General features: G+C 44.0%; 1 protein-coding gene across 3 annotated transcripts in view; it reads left to right on the top strand.

The window, feature by feature from the left end:
* Nucleotides 1–17,521, top strand: part of IL16 (interleukin 16) — an 83,150-nt gene that overhangs the window by 8,215 nt on the left and 57,414 nt on the right. Inside the window, exons 2-3 of one of the 3 annotated variants that reach the window (XM_006139266.5) lie at nucleotides 1,534–1,585; nucleotides 7,217–7,607. In XM_006139266.5, coding sequence (XP_006139328.3) covers nucleotides 7,260–7,607 — 348 coding nt within the window. In that variant the 5' untranslated portion in view covers nucleotides 1,534–1,585; nucleotides 7,217–7,259. Of the gene's footprint in view, nucleotides 1–1,533; nucleotides 1,586–2,375; nucleotides 2,509–7,216; nucleotides 7,608–17,521 lie in introns of those variants that run through there. The other 2 variants (XM_075897117.2, XM_075897118.2) reach the window with 2 other exon arrangements.

Here is a 17,521-nt window from a genome sequence, read left to right as displayed (position 1 = left end):
TTGAAATTTGGTGCTGTCTATACAGCACCAAATTTTGAAATAAAGCGCTGTTCTGAAATGCCTCTGAACCCTCGTGAAACAAGGTTTATAGGGATGTTGGAATAGTGAGCCTGTTATATTTCAAAATAATGGGAGCACTCAAAAGATGCGGAATAGCTATTTTGGGATACTTCTGATATCCTGAAGTAGTGCCACAGTGTAGACATAGCCTTAAAGATGTGGAATTGCTATTTTGGGATACTTCCGATATCCTGAAATAGCCCCGCTGTCTAGACATAGCTGGCAATCCATATTTGTTGCCTTTCAGTGACTCCTGATCAAATTTGCTTCTTTTACAAGGGAAAAGATGTTTTATTTAACTAGTGCCCTAAAAACTTACTCTGGTACATGAAAGCAAAACTGGGTGTTTTCTCTTCAGGAACACTTCAGCTATTATTTAATGCCACTATAAAGTTGGTCCATGTTACTGGGAATGTTGCACAGGCAGAAAAGAACTCAGCTTGACTTTCCCATTGCACCGTGTCATCCCAGCCGAGCTGATCTAGAAGTCATTGATTTATGAAGAACATGGTGCCATTTCACTGTAACTTTTCAAACTCGAATCACACTTCTCTTCTGCGAAGGCATTTAAGTGTTAGACTGATTGCAGTGGAGTCCTCTTTAGCATTATCCACAGAGTAAGTCCTGGGAAATGACAGTGTGAGCTGCAGGGACCACACTGATGGATGAGAGGGTGATTCCGGCCTCTGTTTACATTTTATTTGGATCCAATATTATGTACTTTTATAAGGCCAATGAAAAAAATCAGGCCTTTCAATAAGCCTCGCTATTTAAAATCTATATCAAATACATAATTATTTAAAAATCAGTTCTCTCTGCCATTGGGTATTTTTATTAAGATGGCATATACAGGGCAAGGATTTGGCTCCTCCCTCCTATGTTGGCCAATGCATATAAGCCAGCATATAAAAGGGAAAGTGATATGTTAGTGGTATGAACCATTCACTGCTTATAAAGAAGAGGAGAATTAAGAGGAAATCGGGACTCAGACTCATGTTGGCTCCTGTTAATCAATATTTGGAGGGTCTTATATTGCTTTGCTTCTGGAAAGGAAGTGGCCTATAAAATTCCTATTGACTTAACATGTAACATAGCAGTGGAAAATTCCGAGAAGCAAGTTGGCTGAGCTGGCCGGCCGGCAACAGGAAATCTTGCACTCAATTAGCTTGGTTTCCCTCCTCCGCAATAGGTGTAACATGCTCAAAGCCCTTGTATCTCTCCTGTATGTTCAAAAGAAAGGTTAGAGGGAATGACAAAGTCCTGGAAAGCCTGTGTCCATTGAACAGCTGTCAGATAGCCAGAAACAGCCTCCCCAAATGTGTATCGCGTTGGGTTTATTTATCTATCGTTGCTGACATTTTGGTCAATTGGGAAACAATAGTCTTGTTCCAATATACTGAACTGAATTACTAGAAACTAAGTCATGTGACAGCGAGGGTGTGTTTTGAATTATTCACTCTGTTTTTCTGCCAGGCCTATGAAGAAAAACAGCCTTCCGCAGGAGTCAGGTTTTTCTGCCTCTGTTGTAAGTTCCCTTTTTTTAATTTTATAATTATTACAGGCTTTTCAAAGTAAATCCAGGACTCCAAAATGCCTTTGCTTTTTACCAAAACAGACAGTAGTTCTGCCTCGTGGCTGGAAGTCCTAAACTTCTGTGATTGTTCAGTGTTTATGCACAGTAACAAAACTGATGCAGCTCATGGGATTTAAAATGGGATGCAAAAGTTCTTGCTGTTAGTAGTAAGTAACGTAAAGCCATTTTGTTCTTCCTAGTAAAGAATAGAGCTAACTTTTCCACTGTTTCATTAACAACAGAGGATTCCCATTCAGTCTGGGAACTACTCCAAATGATTTACGTTTCTAAATGCTTCATTTAATATCCAACCAAAAATGCGAACCAAATGGATGCTGCTCAGAAATTATGCATATTGTTTACAGAAGACTGACAGAGGGGTTTTTAACATAACCCTGGGGGCAGAGGGGAAACCCTTGAAAAAAGGAGGAACATTTGGTTTGAGTTACCAACCACAGACAGCTTCCATCAGGAGTGCTAGAGGTGCATGAATGGCAAGAGAATATGACAAGCAGCAAGCGCACCAAGGGAAAGACAAATGGTTTGGGGAACTTATTTTGAAATAATTGACCTTCCCCACAATATACTGAATTAAATTTGGTGGGAGATGGTGATGATTCATGAAGATCTTCTGGCACTCGTATTGCTGCTTTCTGTGTAAAACAGAGTTTCTGGAGAGCTTATAGAGTGTATTTTTGGTGCCTCCTACAGTTGTATCACTTATGCAGCACTGAGTCACTAGCTTTACAAACAACATTGCATTGGTAAAAGCTGGGAGCAGGGGCATGATCTAGTGCTTAGAGCAAGGGACTGGAAGTCGTCAGGACTCTGAGTTTTATCCTCAGTTCAGCTGCTGACCTGCTGCGTGATATTGGGTGAGTCTTGCAGGGTTCAATTTGCTCTTCGAGACCTAACAGAGCACCAGGGATGGAGGGGCTTGCAGCTGTACTGTCCATGCAGTGAAGAAGGGAGACATTATCTCTGCAGAAAAAGTAATGGGGGGGGGGGGGGAGAAGGTAGGGCTTATGCAACATGTCCTGCCCCTTTCAGTAAGTGTACTGCACACTTCCCCCAAGTCCCAGCTTTGTAGCTGAATCCGAGAGAGGCCCCTTCCAGGGCATTTCGCATGATCCGTGCTCAGCAGCTCTAGGGAGCAGGGGGATAGATGCTTGCTGTCTGGGTGAGCTGGAGCAAGGAAGGGGATTCTGCAGCCCATTGCATCCTTATTCCTGGTGGGCCCTCCTCCAGTGCACCACAGTTTGGCCATTAATCTTGCTATGCCTCAATGTACCCTCTTGTAGAAAGATGCTGTTTAATGAAATACTTCTGAGGGGAAGGTAAGGGTTAGTAAACATTTTTGAAAACACTGCAATCCTTCTACACTAGATGCTGCTTCCTTCTGAACACTCCTCCCCCACCCCCAGTGCAGAGCTGTTTAGATCTCAGGTCTACCTCCAATATTAGTATTGCTAATATACTGTAGGAATTCCTGGAAGAATTGATTCCATGTTGAAAGGGCAACCAATCTCCTCTGAAAGGCCTTGAATAGCTGGAGGTAAGTTGTGATGTATATTCCATGGATTCATTCTGAAACTGTAGCAGGCTAGAGACACTGCTTCCTAGGCAAAAGTAGCAGGGATGCACTAGGACCAGCTGCATCTGTACTTTAACAGGACCTGAGATTTCCATAGCCCTATCAATTGCACTGCTCATCCAAGCCCATTTTCTGTCATTCACCTGTTCTAAAGGCCCTTTCTTGCATCCATTGATCCATGCATCCAAACACTGTCAAGTATACTGGGAAGATAAGTAGGGTGACCATATTTCCCAATGCCAAATACAGGACATGAGTAGGGTAGGGGGGCGGGAAGGCTGCCAGCACTTATCAGGAGGTTGCTGGCACTTGGACCTTCAGCCCTACAGTGCAGGGAAGGAACCACCGGCACTCAGGGCTCCAGCGGCTGAAGCTCCAAAGGCCAGCGGCTCCCCACCCTCCCTCCTCCTCTGTGGGGAAGAAGTTCAGCCCTGCAGTATGCAGGGTGGGGAGGGGAGGAAAGTCGCTGGTGCTCGGGGCTTCAGCCTTTGAAGCTCTGACCACTGGTCACTTCTCTCCTCCCCCACCCCTGTGCAGAGGAAATATGAAACAATGTGCCCTTTTTTAAAAAAAAGTTGGGGCACCGGGAGGAGGGCTTAAATAAAGGACTGTCCTGGTAAAAACGGGATGGATGGTCACCTTAATCATGAGCTTTTCCAGATTCATTTCTTAACATATTGAGGTCCTAATGGGGATTTGTATGTCAAAAATAGTAACTAGACTGATTCAACACCTGGGTTTGATATAAATTGTAATAGTGATGAAAAAGTCTTATTTAACCAAAATTCAACACAACAAAAACACCTCTCCCCTCACAAAATACATTATGTGATGATATGGATGGGAGTCAGTTAGCATTAATGAATGCAAATTATTCCATGTAAAAAGTGTAATACAAACTGCAGATGTGATACCTAATTAGATCAATTTGCTCAGTTTCTTGTTACTTGACTATGCATTAGGTTGGTAAAGTTATAACTAATGAGTACAAAGCACTTCAAATCTGCATACCTCCAACTGCTTTACAAAAAGAAGAGTCTGGTGAATATCATTAGCCTACTTTTACTGATGGGGAAACTGAGGCACATGGTGGTAACATGACCAACCAATGTCCTCCAGCAACTCTGCATCAGAGCTGAGAAGAGAACACAAGTTACCATTCAACCATGCTGCCTCCCCATGTCTGTTTATGCCTAACTACCCTCTTTTATTCTGACATACATAGACTAACTAAGTTCCACATCTTTTACTGTATGTGGGGGGTTTTAGGCAGGAAAGCATGCCATTAAAAACAAAAGAAAACAATTGCATATGTACTTAACTTTACTAAGTGTTTGGGACTTTTGCACATGCTTAAGTACTTTCCTAAATCAAAGCTTTTTTGTTGTTGTTGTCATATGTTGTAAAAGTCGCTGCTTATCCTGGAGTTTTTTCCTTTTTGCTTAAAACAAAAACAAAAACAAACAAGCACATAAGCAAACAGACACACAAGCAAACATACAAACCAGAACTGTGAATTTTTTCACAGTAAGGATATTTTCAAAATCCATTTTGGCAGAACAGAAATGAAATTTTTCCAAGATTTCAAGGTCCAGCTCTTCAAGCTCCTTGATAGCTCAGCTCCTTCTCTATGAATAACTCTGGTACCTCCCTCTGCCTGGCTTCTAGTTTCCCCAAGCAGATGCGAACTGAAATGATCATAGTTCTTGTCAATTTCATTTAGCTCCTGGCTCTGACTAGCAGCACTGAAACTGACCAGACCCCTCTCAGCTGATTGTTTTTGACAAAACTATGCACAATCAGAAGGAATCAGCACTGGTATTATTCAAGAGAAGGATTCTGTTCAACAAAAAATGGAAACTAGGGGAGGTATAGCATTGCGTGATTACAGAACCAGGAGGTACAGCTGTGCATTATGATTAGATGTTGAAAGATTTCTTTAAAAGTGAAACTGGAGAGCTTGGTCTCTGTGCCATCCCACCAGGAGGACTGGGCAGAAGAGCTGGCAAGAAACCAGGCAGGTTTCCATGTTTCCACAAAACATTTTAATGAGAATTGCCTTTTTTTTTTTAAACAGAAGAATGTTCCTTTGGGGACTCTCTAACTAGCTCTAGCACTAAATTGTGCAAAATAGAAAATAAATTATCCTAAAGTCTTGTAAGAGTATCATGTATCAAAAAGCCTGTGCTTCTTCAAAGTACCATACACATTAGCATACGTCTCAGGGACGGATCAAGGGACCTCTTTGCATCTCATGGAAAGGCTATGCGCACTGTTTGTTTTTCTTCTCCAAAATTAAACAAATTTTGATGCAGACTGGATCTTGTACGCCTCTAGCAGCTCCATATTTCCCATAAGATAGCTGTTTTGCTCATGCCCTCTACTAGACATCATTCATTTTTCCTTCTTTTCCTCAGTGTTTTGTTTGGTTTCTATGGGTATTTGTGTGAAGGATAGAGGAGAGGAATGTGACCCTGAGGCTGTCGTTAGGGTTTTATTATACAGTGGAGCTAATTTGGAGTAAAATCCACAAACCTATATTTTCAAGTATCTGGACTCTTTTTTCTAGCTGAAATTTGCCTGTGCAAAATTTGCACCCACATTTACATCTCCCCAACAGAGTTGTGGATAAAAGTATTAGATGTAACAGATTGGTCCACCTGACTGCAGGGAGGAATCAGAACAAAAGGAAGATAAACAGGAGGGAAAAACCCTGAGTGATTGCATCATTTATTATTAGAACTGGCCAGAAAACCAGATTTCTGTTCTGCAGGAAATTCCAATATTTCAAAATTCACTTTAATTCAGAATTGGAATGAAAAGTCAATTCTTTTTTGTGAAATGGGAAATTCAAAAAAAAATGAGGATCAGCAATATTTTAAGTTAATAATATAAAATCATTTTGTTTGGTAAGGTAAAAACAATTCATTTAGATAATGTCAAAACATTATAATATATAACAATAAATAAATAATTGTAAATATACTATGCTTAAGCTGAAATAAAACATGTCAATTGAAATGAGAAAGTCAGAAGGATTCATTTAGATATTTTTCCTACAAAAATTGACATGCTTCTCAAAAATGTTTTAATTTCAACTAGCCTGAGTTTTCTGATGGAAAACTGTGATGCTGAAAATGTATCGACCATTTTTTTCCTTATTTTTCTAACTTGCTTATTACTTTACTCAATATTCATTTTATAAAGTGCTAATTTTTATGTCTTATTACTACTGTATGGCATTTCTCCTCTGTTTTATTTTGATTTAGAATGCAGAAACAAACAGTGGAACACATAATTGAATTAATGGGTGATTTTTGCATTAATACACTGTAGCTGTGTTCCTTTATGAGGTTCAGTCCTTAATCAAGTATTCACATCTAAATGGCATCGATAGATCTCCCTTTTGCAATTAAACACAGAGTCTTTTAAGTGGGCTTAGCTGTCTAAAGGTTTGTGTTTCACTCCAGCCTGACATTCCTTCCTTATTCATGGCCAAGATCTACTTTTTCTAAACCACTTACAAATCAGATGTGCCAGGCACAGAACTTAAACGCAACAGTTTGATTAATCCTATTTGGAATATAATGCTTTCGTAAACCAGGCCCCAAGCACAGCCTCTTCTCCTGCATGGGCTTGAAGGACAGAATAGTGCTTTTATGTATCTTCTTTTCAATTTGGGATTTCATCCTGCAAATTCAGCAGAAACCAGGAAGAAGCAGCACAATGGAAGCATCAAAACCATTTGTGAAAAGCACTCCTCTGTGCTTGGAGAGCATGGGAAGAGAATGAAAAGGTGAAGGAGATTTTAGTACAGCACTTCACAGAAATAAACGTTGCAAGTCATAAGATATCACATGGTTGTTAGTGAACTGAGAGGCTCTGTTGACTTGGTTTGTTCATTGCAACTTTTCAGTAGGGCAGATTATTGGGAGGGGAAATAGGATGGGGCAAACTATAACTCACTGTTTATATTTCTCTTCCTGAAGGACATTTAGCCATTGAGGAGTAGTGAAAGTTGTTGGCACTGTCATGCCACATAAATGGGAATATGAGAGGAAAAAACTGAAGATGGATCGACAGAGCAGCATTGGGAGCAGGAAATCAAAGAAGTTTCGCTCCATTTCAAGATCACTCCTACTTTGTAATGCCAGGAATACTGATGATGGGTCAAGTCCAGATGAGAAATGCCCTGATCCCTTTGAGATTTCTGCCAACTGGGATCGAAAGGAAATTGACAGTTGCCCTAGACTACAAGCACCATGCACTTCAGAACCAGAAGACAGCACTCCTTATCCTCTTGTGATCAATAAGGTGCTGCAGCCCAAAGCTGATGCGACGGAGAGCTGCAAGAATATGAAAAGAAAGTTCTTCATCAAGGTAGGCAGTTCACTGATTATTGTTTTATTTTATGTTTCAAACGTTTCATAGATGAATCTTTCTCAGGGTACAGAAAACTGATTCTAAAAGGTGCCATGAACCAGCAGCGTTCCAACGCCATATAAATAGCACAGAAAATGTATCACACTCACTCTTGGATTGCAGTGTCTCTCTGCTGAACCCTGCTAACTGACATGCCAGTGAAGTCAGTGGAATATTAAATCCATTCTCAAGCATTCAGCAACACAGCACGGTGCATTCTACCTGGAATATAGCCGACCAGCTGTCACAATAAAAAGCTGTCATTACAGTACAGATCATTTTAAAAATGCTGATCTTGTCAGATCTTATAAGCTAAGCGAGGTGCAGCTGACTTAGTCTGTGGGAAACTCAGGTGATTCAGTAGGCAGATGATCTGTTTAAGTTTGATGGGTGCTGGAGATTGATGGGTGAGTGTAGAGATGCCACATTCTTAACAGATATGAAAGTGAGACGGTAGGAACCTCTGGTCACTAAAAAAATCAATTCTGCAAGGAAGTAACTCCTCCATTATGGCCATTTTCCAGATTGACTGACTACATTCTGAATACCTATGATAAGTTTCGCCAACAATTTCAGCTGGATGCTGCCTATTTCATCACTTTCTGCCCTCCGGTGGTGTATATTGTTGCTCTGTGCTGTTAGGCAGCTACACTGTTTCATCCCAGAGGTGGCTGCCACAGGAGTAAGTGAAGCAGCTGCTAACACACAGTCCATAGTCTGCCCACTCACCTAGTAAAGACTAAAGCATGTTGAGAGCCCTCTTGGTGGCAGGAACTATATCAACATTACCTCGGTAATTTACAGCTTGTCCTCTCCGGGGCATCCTAATGCCTATTATATCATGTGCATTTTAGTGATATAAATATTGACCTGCATGAGGGAACTGATTCCTCTGTATGAGCAATCAGCTCAAATCAAAACTTCACATCCAAACACCAACTAATATTTATGACGTTCAAATGCTGGATCCAAATCTACACCATGCTGTGTAAGTTTCTCTCTAATGCTCTCAGCACATGGCCCAAATTTGAAAGAAAAGGATTCAGGAAAATATAGTGCACAACGTTTCAGTCTCAAAATGAAGCCACGCCCCTCCACCTCCCCCCACCCTCATTCTACTACATTGCAACGGCAAGGAAAAATATGACTTACATCGAGCTAGCCCCAAAAGATACCCAATCACTATGGAGCTCTACAAAACCACACCCTTCCTCGAGCACGGAAACATTCCACATTCTGGCTGGTGAGCTCATTGTGCAAAGGAAAGGAGGCTGCTGGACTCTGCCAGCCACAGAATACTTCTCTATATTCCTTGCACAGTGCACTCCCATGTGCGGCTTGGTAGCGGTTGCAGGCTTGTCCATCCGCAAACCCAAAGCACCTGGAGTTCTAATAACTACCACCAAGTTACCAGCATTTCATTTCTTGCTATTTTACCAAAGACAGTTGAGGCCGGGAGTGGGCAATAAGCCAGAGGTAGTTTGCTACAGTTAGTCCCTGGCACTTTATTTACCTGTGTGTCCACAGTTACAGCCTCTTGCAGCATCCATTGGCCATGGATCACCATTACCAGCCAATGGGAGCTGCAAGTGGCTGTAACCGCGGACATGCTACAGATTAAAACTCTCTAAACAGGGACTCTCTGGTCTGGCAACATCCATGCTTTGGCACGGCATGTATGTTGCAGGACTAGAGAGTCCTGGTGGAGGGCCAGCAGTACGAAGCCCTGCAGAGCTGGCAGGGAAGCGGGCTGCCAGCAGGTCTGCATGGCAGCGGGGCTGAGAGACCCAGCACAGAGCTGCGAGTCACAGCCGTGGCAGTGTGCAGTCGTGGTGATGTCATCAAGTCTTCATTTCTGCTTCTGTGAGGGCAGAGATACTGGCATCATGAACCTTGATGTCCCCTCTCTGAGTCTCTGCAACATGCAATGAAGTGACAGGTACATCCCCTCTGTGTTGCATGGGTCTGACACAACAGGCTCCCTCACGCAGAATGCATTAGAGAGCACTTGAGTCCTCTCTTAAAGCCTCTCCCCTCAAATATCCAGAAGAGAAGAGCCTGTGCCTTTGTTCAGGTTCTAGTGCATCAGGATCTTGGCTCCTCTTTCTAATAGCTGCAGAAACTCACCGGTCGATGCAAGGCCCAGTCTCACTTCAAGGAATCAGAATAGATTTTTCTGTGACGTTTCTGTGGCACACATCTGAGCCAGACAATTGCCTTAGTAGTCTGTTGCTTTTTTGCCTTGCAGTATCTGCAGCCCCGTGTCTGGTGCCCATGATGCTGTCAGGGCGAACACGCGCCACAAAGAGCTACACGGGGAGGGAAGAGAATTTTTAGAAAATGCTAACTGACTTACTGTCCATTGCACACGCATGCACCCGATGCGGATGGGAATCCAGAGCACTGAACTCCCAAAGAGCAGGTCCTCCCAGCAGAGGACGAATTCATTTTTCCTGTGTGAGCCTTGCCCTGCTAACTACATGGCTACATCTAGACTGGCATGATTTTCCGGAAATGCTTTTAACGGAAAAGTTTTCCGTTAAAGGCATTTTCGGAACAGAGCATCTAGATTGGCACGGACACTTTTCCACAAAAGCACTTTTTGCGGAAAAGCGTCCATGGCCAATATAGACGCTTTTGCTCAAAAAAGTCCCAATCGCCATTTTCGCGATCGGGGCTTTTTTGCGGAAAACAAATCTCAGCTGTCTACATTGGCCCTTTTGCGCAAAAGTTTTGCGCAAAAGGGACTTTTGCCTGAACGGGAGCAGCATAGTATTTCCGTAAGAAGCAATGATTTCTTACAGTAGGAAGTCAGTGCTTTTGTGGAAATTCAAGCGGCCAGTGTAGACAGCTGGCAAGTTTTTCCGGAAAAACTGGCCAGTCTAGACACAGCCCATATGATTCATGAGCATTCACACAGTGATTAAATTCATGGTGTTTCCATTGTCACTTTATTTCAAGCAACCAGTGTCAGGTACATATCCTTATTGCAAATATATGGCAAGTTGTGTGTGTTGACACCATCCATATCGTAGGAGATGCTGTGATCGGAGTACAGCGACCATTTATATTACATAGAAATAATTCTCATAACCAGTGACAGTAACAAGAATAATTGAAGTAAAGTTTGTACCTCCCTGGTCCGGCATGAGCAGTCCCAAACAAGGGCATTTGCCAGATCAGGAGACATCAGGCCTGGGGCCTGTGCCTCCCCTGGCTGGCTAGTGGGGCTACAATCCAGGTCCCAAGCCCCACTCTGGCCAGCAGAGCTCCCTGCCCCCAGCTGGTGGATCTCCGCTTCCCATCAGCGGGACTTCCTACCCCTGGCAGCCCTCCCACTGTAGCTGGCGGAGCTCAGTTTCCAGCCAGTGCTGCTCCCTGACACCAGTCCCACTCCAGCCAGTGGAGCTCAGCTCCTGGCCAATAGGCTTTCCTGTCCTCATCCCTGCCCTGGCCGGCGGGGTCACAGCTGGCCCGCTGCAGCCAGTTGGGTTCTACACCCCCAATTCCTGGCCCCTCTTCAGCTGCTGGCCCACTGGCCAGGCTCCGTACCCCCAGGCCACTGGCCCTGCAGGCTGCCTGCTGGCTAAGCTCTCTGCTGCTGGCAACTGCTGTGGCTGGGGCTTTCTGGTCCAACAACATCCATGGTCCTGCCATACCATGGATGTTGCCAGACCACAGAGTCCTGGACCCCAGAGGTTCAACCTGTAGTACAAGGATCTTTGTCATTTGTAAAAACAGAGCGGTTGTACACTGAGGCAACACTTCTGATCCCTGGAAGACCTGGCGGCTGCATCTAGACTGGCAAGTTTTTCCGCAAAAGCAGCTGCTTTTGTGAAAAAACTTGCCAGCTGTCTACACTGGCCACTTGAATTTCCGCAAGAACACTCACGATCTCATGTAAGATTGTCAGTGTTCTTGAGGAAATACTATGCTGCTCCCATTCGGGCAAAAGCCCTCTTGCGCAAATGCTTTTGCACAAGAGGGCCAGTGTAGACAACACGGTATTGTTTTGCGCAAAAAAGCCCCAATGGCGAAAATGGCAATCAGGGCTTTCTTGCGCAAAACCACGTCTAGATTGGCATGGACGCTTTTCTGCAAAAAGTGCTTTTGCGGAAAAGCGTCTGTGCCAATCTAGACGCTCTTTTCCGCAAATGCTTTTAACGGAAAAACTTTTCTGTTAAAAGCATTTGTGGAAAATCATGCCAGTCTAGACATAGCCAGCTTGTTTTGTTTGTTCTGCTCTGGAGGGCAACACTAACAACTTGCTAACACACTAAGGCTATATCTACACTGAACTCTAAACTCGAAATAAGATATGCAATTTGCACTATGCAGATTGCGTACTTATTTCGAGTTTATTTCAAAATAGTCCATTTCTAAATTTGGTGCTGTCTACACAGCACCACATTTTGAAATAAAGTGCTATTTCAAGACATCCCTTAACCTTCGTGGAATGAGGGTTACCGAGATGCCAAACAGAGCACCCGTTACTTCGAAAAATATTTTTAAATAACAGATGGCTTGTGAAGACGTGTGTTAGCTATTTCGGGATACCTCTGGTATCCTGAAATAACGCTGATGTGTAGACATATCCTAAGGCTATGCCTAGACTACAGGGAAGATTCGAAAGAGGATATTTGCATATCTTCTTCCGATCTCACTCTTGAAAGCAGAGCTTTCGAAACTAAAAGTAGATTAGACAAAGCTTTTTCGGCGAACCCCCCCTTTGTTGAAAAGCCATGTAAATCTCATTTTTTGAGGAAAAGTGGCTTTTTGACAAAGGGGGAGGGTTGCAAAAAAAGTCGCGTCTAAACTACTTTCACTTTTGTAAGCGCCACAGAATTTGCATATCCTCTTTCGAATCTTCCCCGTAGTCTAGACGAGCCCTAAGAGTCAGATTCATAGGACTGGAAGGGATCTCGAGAGGTCATCTATCCCAGAGGTGCGCAACCCATGGGTCGCGACCCCCAAGGGGGCTGCAGATGTCTTCCTGGGGTGTTGCGATGCTTAGACCCCGTTGGCAGCTGCACAGTGCAATGCTTAGATCCGGCTGGCCAGGGGCTCGGCACGGCCCTTAAATTCAGCTGGCCAGTGGCTGGGCCTGGCAGTTGGCGGCCCCCGCAGCGCAGAACCTAGATTTGGCCAGCTGGGGGCTGGGCCTGGCAGTTGGCGGCCCCTGCAGCGCCGACGTTGCAGATCAAAAAAGGTTGCACACCACTGATCTAGCCTAATCCCCTGCGCTCATGGCAGGACTAAGCGCTAGCTAAACAGGTGTTTGTCTAACCTTCTCTTAGAAACCTCCAGTGATGGAGATTCTATAAACTCCCAAGGCAATTTATTCCAGTGCTTAACCACCGACAGTTAGGAAGCTTTTCCAAATAGCCAACCTAAACCGCTCTTGCTACAATGTAAGCCCATTGCTTACATTGTCCTGTCCTCAGCGTTTAAGGAGAATAATATTACTATTTGGCTCTTCTAAAGTGCTGTTCATATGAGAATCTTATTTAACAAACAGAATTTGAGCACAATTCAGCTAAAGACTTCTTGTTCCACTGTGGCTATACTGATGTAGCCACACTAGTGCAAACCTCTTGAGCAGACACTGGTGCTAGTGCAACGAGTGAATTGTACCAGTGCTAATTATCACAGCTCTACCTTAGTGATTGGTACTGTTAAAGCAACAATGGTGCAGAAAACACAGCATTTAGGTATGCGGCAGTATACAGTTTTTACCATGCTGATGTGTATTATTATAAAGTAGCAGACACTGCTGTGTATTACATTTGCTTCAAAACTGATTTCTAGGCAAAGTCTCAATGTTTTCTGTCTGATAGCTTGACACTGGGTGGCTGAATTTCAAATGAATCCAGGGGGACTGTAACTTCTATAACGATCTCACTATGGGACATTTATTCAGCTTATGACAATAAATAAATATGTTGATGTAAATTCAAACTGAAAAATCTTGGAAAATTTCTTTTGATATTCTGCTTACATTATGATTCTAAGCTGTTTGCCTTTCCTTTCAAGGAGAAACTTTCAAAGTGCGGTGAATCTCGTGTGTCAGATTCCTAAGAGCATTAATGCTGTGCTGATAGCGGTCTGAATTGCAGCTTGGGGAGACTAGTGATATGGACTATTTTGACCTCTCACACACATTGGAATTCTCTTTCTGTGTGTGAGAAAAATTAAGTATTTTGTTACATAAGTTCTACTGCTGGTATGAGTAGAATCACTGGTTCTACTTCCAGGAGCAGTAACAGGTAATTCAAACTAAGGACTTAGTTCAAATTACCGTTTAACTGCCGCGTGTAGCTGCAGGCAGTTAGTCCGGACAAGTGGCATTTAAAAATGACAACCGGATGGGAACATGCAAATAAAGCCCGGGATATTTAAATCCTGGGCTTCTTTTGCAAGTTCGGATGCCTACATTAGCCTCCCTAGTTCGAACCAGGGGGCTAGTGTAGACATACCCCAACAGAGAAAATGCAATGTCCAGCCAATGACTGGCAGCATGTAACAACTTACCCTATGTAGGATGATCACTGGGAAAGAATGCTTCTATCTGGATGCGTTCACCTGCCACGTGCCGCTCAGAAGTAGCTTTCTGGTCTTGTGTGTGTATTCAGAAAACCATAAGGATACTGGTGTGAAGACTCACTTGACAGCCTCTCTGCTATTGAATAATCCTGCAGTGATTGTGGAAAGTTGTGGAAGAAGGGTCTACGTGATAGGATTGATGGGAAATCAGAGAACGCTGGTTGTGGGGAAGAGTGGATGGGACTAAGAACACCCACCCCAGTTGAATGGTCCTTTGGGCAGCCAGGCAATTTCAAGCAGTAATCCCCATCTAGTTTATTCCTGCTTCTGGCAGCACTACATTGTGATAGGTGGCTTCTCGTCCATATGCCACCCTCACCCATGGTGGGCAGAGGCATCTATCACCCAATCACTGTAACAGCAGCCATGGCAATAAGGTGACCGAGGAAGAGGACATGTGCAACATTGAGGAGCAGGTTGTCTGTGTGAAGGCCCAACTGCCAAAAGACTGGAGTTAGGACTGTCAGTGGATTGTAGTTCCCCGTGTGGTTCCAGAAACCATACCCCTTGGCTTTTCTATGTGGCCCTTGATTCCTCAATATCTGAGAAGAAAAACAGCTCACTTTTTCTGCATCACCACCCCTCTGGAGCTTTTTTTGTTAAGTTCCCATTTTCCAGACAAGGCAGATTTGGCCCATGCTGTGTGACAGGACAGTTTCCATGGCAGCAGACCGTGATGTCTCAGACACAGGGTTATGGCATGATAGCTAGACAAGCTTGGGTAGGAGGGAGGCTGGATTTATTCCTTCATTTCTTCATTTGTTCTCAATCTCTTTCTGTGCTTTCCCTTCTTCCTTTCCCAGAAATGGGACTGTGAGATCAGAGACACGTTATCCCTTAAATGTATTGAGTGTTGGGGTGTGACATGTACAAAGCAGGTGATGCAATAGGCAGGACAGGATCCCAGAAATAATAAAAACATGGCTAAGGATAGTTGATGACTAAACAGATCTATTTATTCTGTGCGATCTGCTTACCCATCTCTCTATCCTTCAGTTAGTCATAGCCAGGTTTTTGTGGCAGCCTGACTCTCATGCCCCACCTGTTGCATTATCTGACCAATTAATGTACCATTGATCTCATAATCCCACTCCTGGAAGGAGGGCGATTGGTGATAAGGTAAAATGGAGAAGGAAGGAGTCAGGAAGCTACCTCCAATGACACTAGCCCATGGATTTTTCAAAGGCACCAGCTAGTACCTTTATTAACTGCAAAGGGAATTTACAGACAGTTGCTATGAAAATAAAATTAATTTTGTCTAAAAGTTTTTCAAATGGTCAGTTCCTCGGTTGGACATAATATATCATGACCTTTTATGGGCAAAAAAAAATCATGAGTTTTTATGGGCAAAACTCACTTTATCAGATTATATGAGCTTGAGTGGAGGAAAAAAGGGGATCTCAGAATAAGAAGGGAGCAGGAGAAAAAAATTAAAAAGTACCTGTCAATTGTAGTCATAGTGCTAATGAGGCTAACCAAGGGGACTTAGCTTTTGATGTCAATTGACTGTTGAATGTAAAGAAAGCAGGTTTTTTAATGGGCCGTCCAGTTCAAGTCTGTTCAAGCCACAGGGGACAGTGTCAAATTTGTATATGAATGTCAATTCTGTACTTTCTCTCTGTAGTTGGCTTGTGAAATTCCTTTGCAGAAGAATGGCTACTTTTAAATCCATTAATGAGTGTCCAGGCAGGTTAAAATGTTCCCCTACAGATTTCTGTGTGTTCCCATTTCTAATATCTGACTTTGGCCATTTATCCTTTGTCATACAGGCAGTCCAGTTAGGCCAATGTACACGGCAGAGGGGCATTGCTGGCACTCGATAGCATAGATCACATTAGAGGATGTGCAGTTGTAGGAGCCTCTGATGTGGTGGCTTGTGTGGTTAGGTCCTATGGCAGTGTCACTTGTATAGATGTGTGGTCAGAGTTGGCAACGGGGTTTATTGCAGGGATAGATTCCTGTGTGAGTGTGTCTAAGTGTGTCTGTAATGTGTGGCTGCTGGAAATAATTTGCTTCAGGTTAGGGCAGGGCTGGGGAAAATATGGTTCATGGGCTGGATCTTGCCCAGAGGAGCCTCAGCCAGCTCCCTGCCTGCTCCACACCTACTCAGCACTCAGAAAAGCCAGCTGTGGGGTCATGTGTGCATCTCGGAATGCAGAGAGCATGGGGGAGACGGCGACAGGCTTCTCACCCTGTCCCTCTCCTCAGAAGCTTCCATTGGCTGGTTTCCAGCCAATAGCAGCTACCTGTGTGCAAAACAGGCAACATGTGAAGTGCCCCTTCCCCCTTCATCCCCTGGGCTCACTGCGTTCAGTTCAGAGCAGCAAACATGGCCCCTGCAGCTGCTGTGAGCAGTACAGGGGTGTGGAAGGCAGGGACTCTGGCTAAGGAACCCGCTGGGTAGCTGGCTGGGAGCCATCCGGGTAAGGTGTCTCAGCCAGAGCCTGTCTCTGAAACCCCAGTCCCTTCCTTCCCCAGCCTCTTGCACTCCTCCTGCACTTCTACTCAATGTAACCCAAACCTTCTGCACCCCTGCTACATCCCCCATACACCTTCCTGGACCCTGCACTTGCTCCTGCACTCCTGCCCCAGTTTACAACCTCCTCTCTGATCCTGCACTCTCCCTCTCCACGCCAGAATCCTCTCCTGCACCCCAAATCCCTGTCCTAGGTCACAACCCAAATCCCTGCACCGTACCACAGGTTATAATCCCCTCCTAAGCCTTGCACCCCCTCCTGCACTCCAGTCCCCTGGCCCAGGTCACAATCCCCTCCTTCACACAAACTCCCTCCCAGATCCCACACCCCAGTCCCTTACCCCAAGCTCCCTTCTGCATCCAACCTCCATCCCAGACTTCACATCTCCTCCATTCATATAATGGAAGAGTAAGGCCCTTGACCACTTACCAAATTCTTGGAGTGCCTCCCCCCATCAAAAATTATTGCCCACCCCAGGTTAGGGGGGTTTCTGAAGGAAAATCAAAGGAGTTCTGCTGATTTACAATTCAGAAAGGCTCTATTTTCTTAATCTGCCATTGACTCAAAAAGCACAGCTCATTAGCATTGAGCAGGATACAGAATCCTAATATTTGCATTCATTATTATATTGGTATTACTGTTTTTTTTTTCAAATAGATTCAAATCAGGTTAGCATCATATGCCTGGTGAGGACCAGACTTTCTTTGAACCACCCATGTGCAGCAATGGATTTCATTTCAGACAATCTAACTATTGTAAGTTCTATTTAGAGTGCACAAAAGTTTTTCAGTT

The sequence above is a fragment of the Pelodiscus sinensis genome, chromosome 14, assembly GCF_052426305.1.
Source record: "Pelodiscus sinensis isolate ZL-2025 chromosome 14, ASM5242630v1, whole genome shotgun sequence".
Classification (NCBI taxonomy): Eukaryota; Metazoa; Chordata; order Testudines; family Trionychidae; genus Pelodiscus; species Pelodiscus sinensis.
Note: the sequence above shows the minus strand (reverse complement) of the source record. Positions and strands in the feature narration are given on the sequence as shown.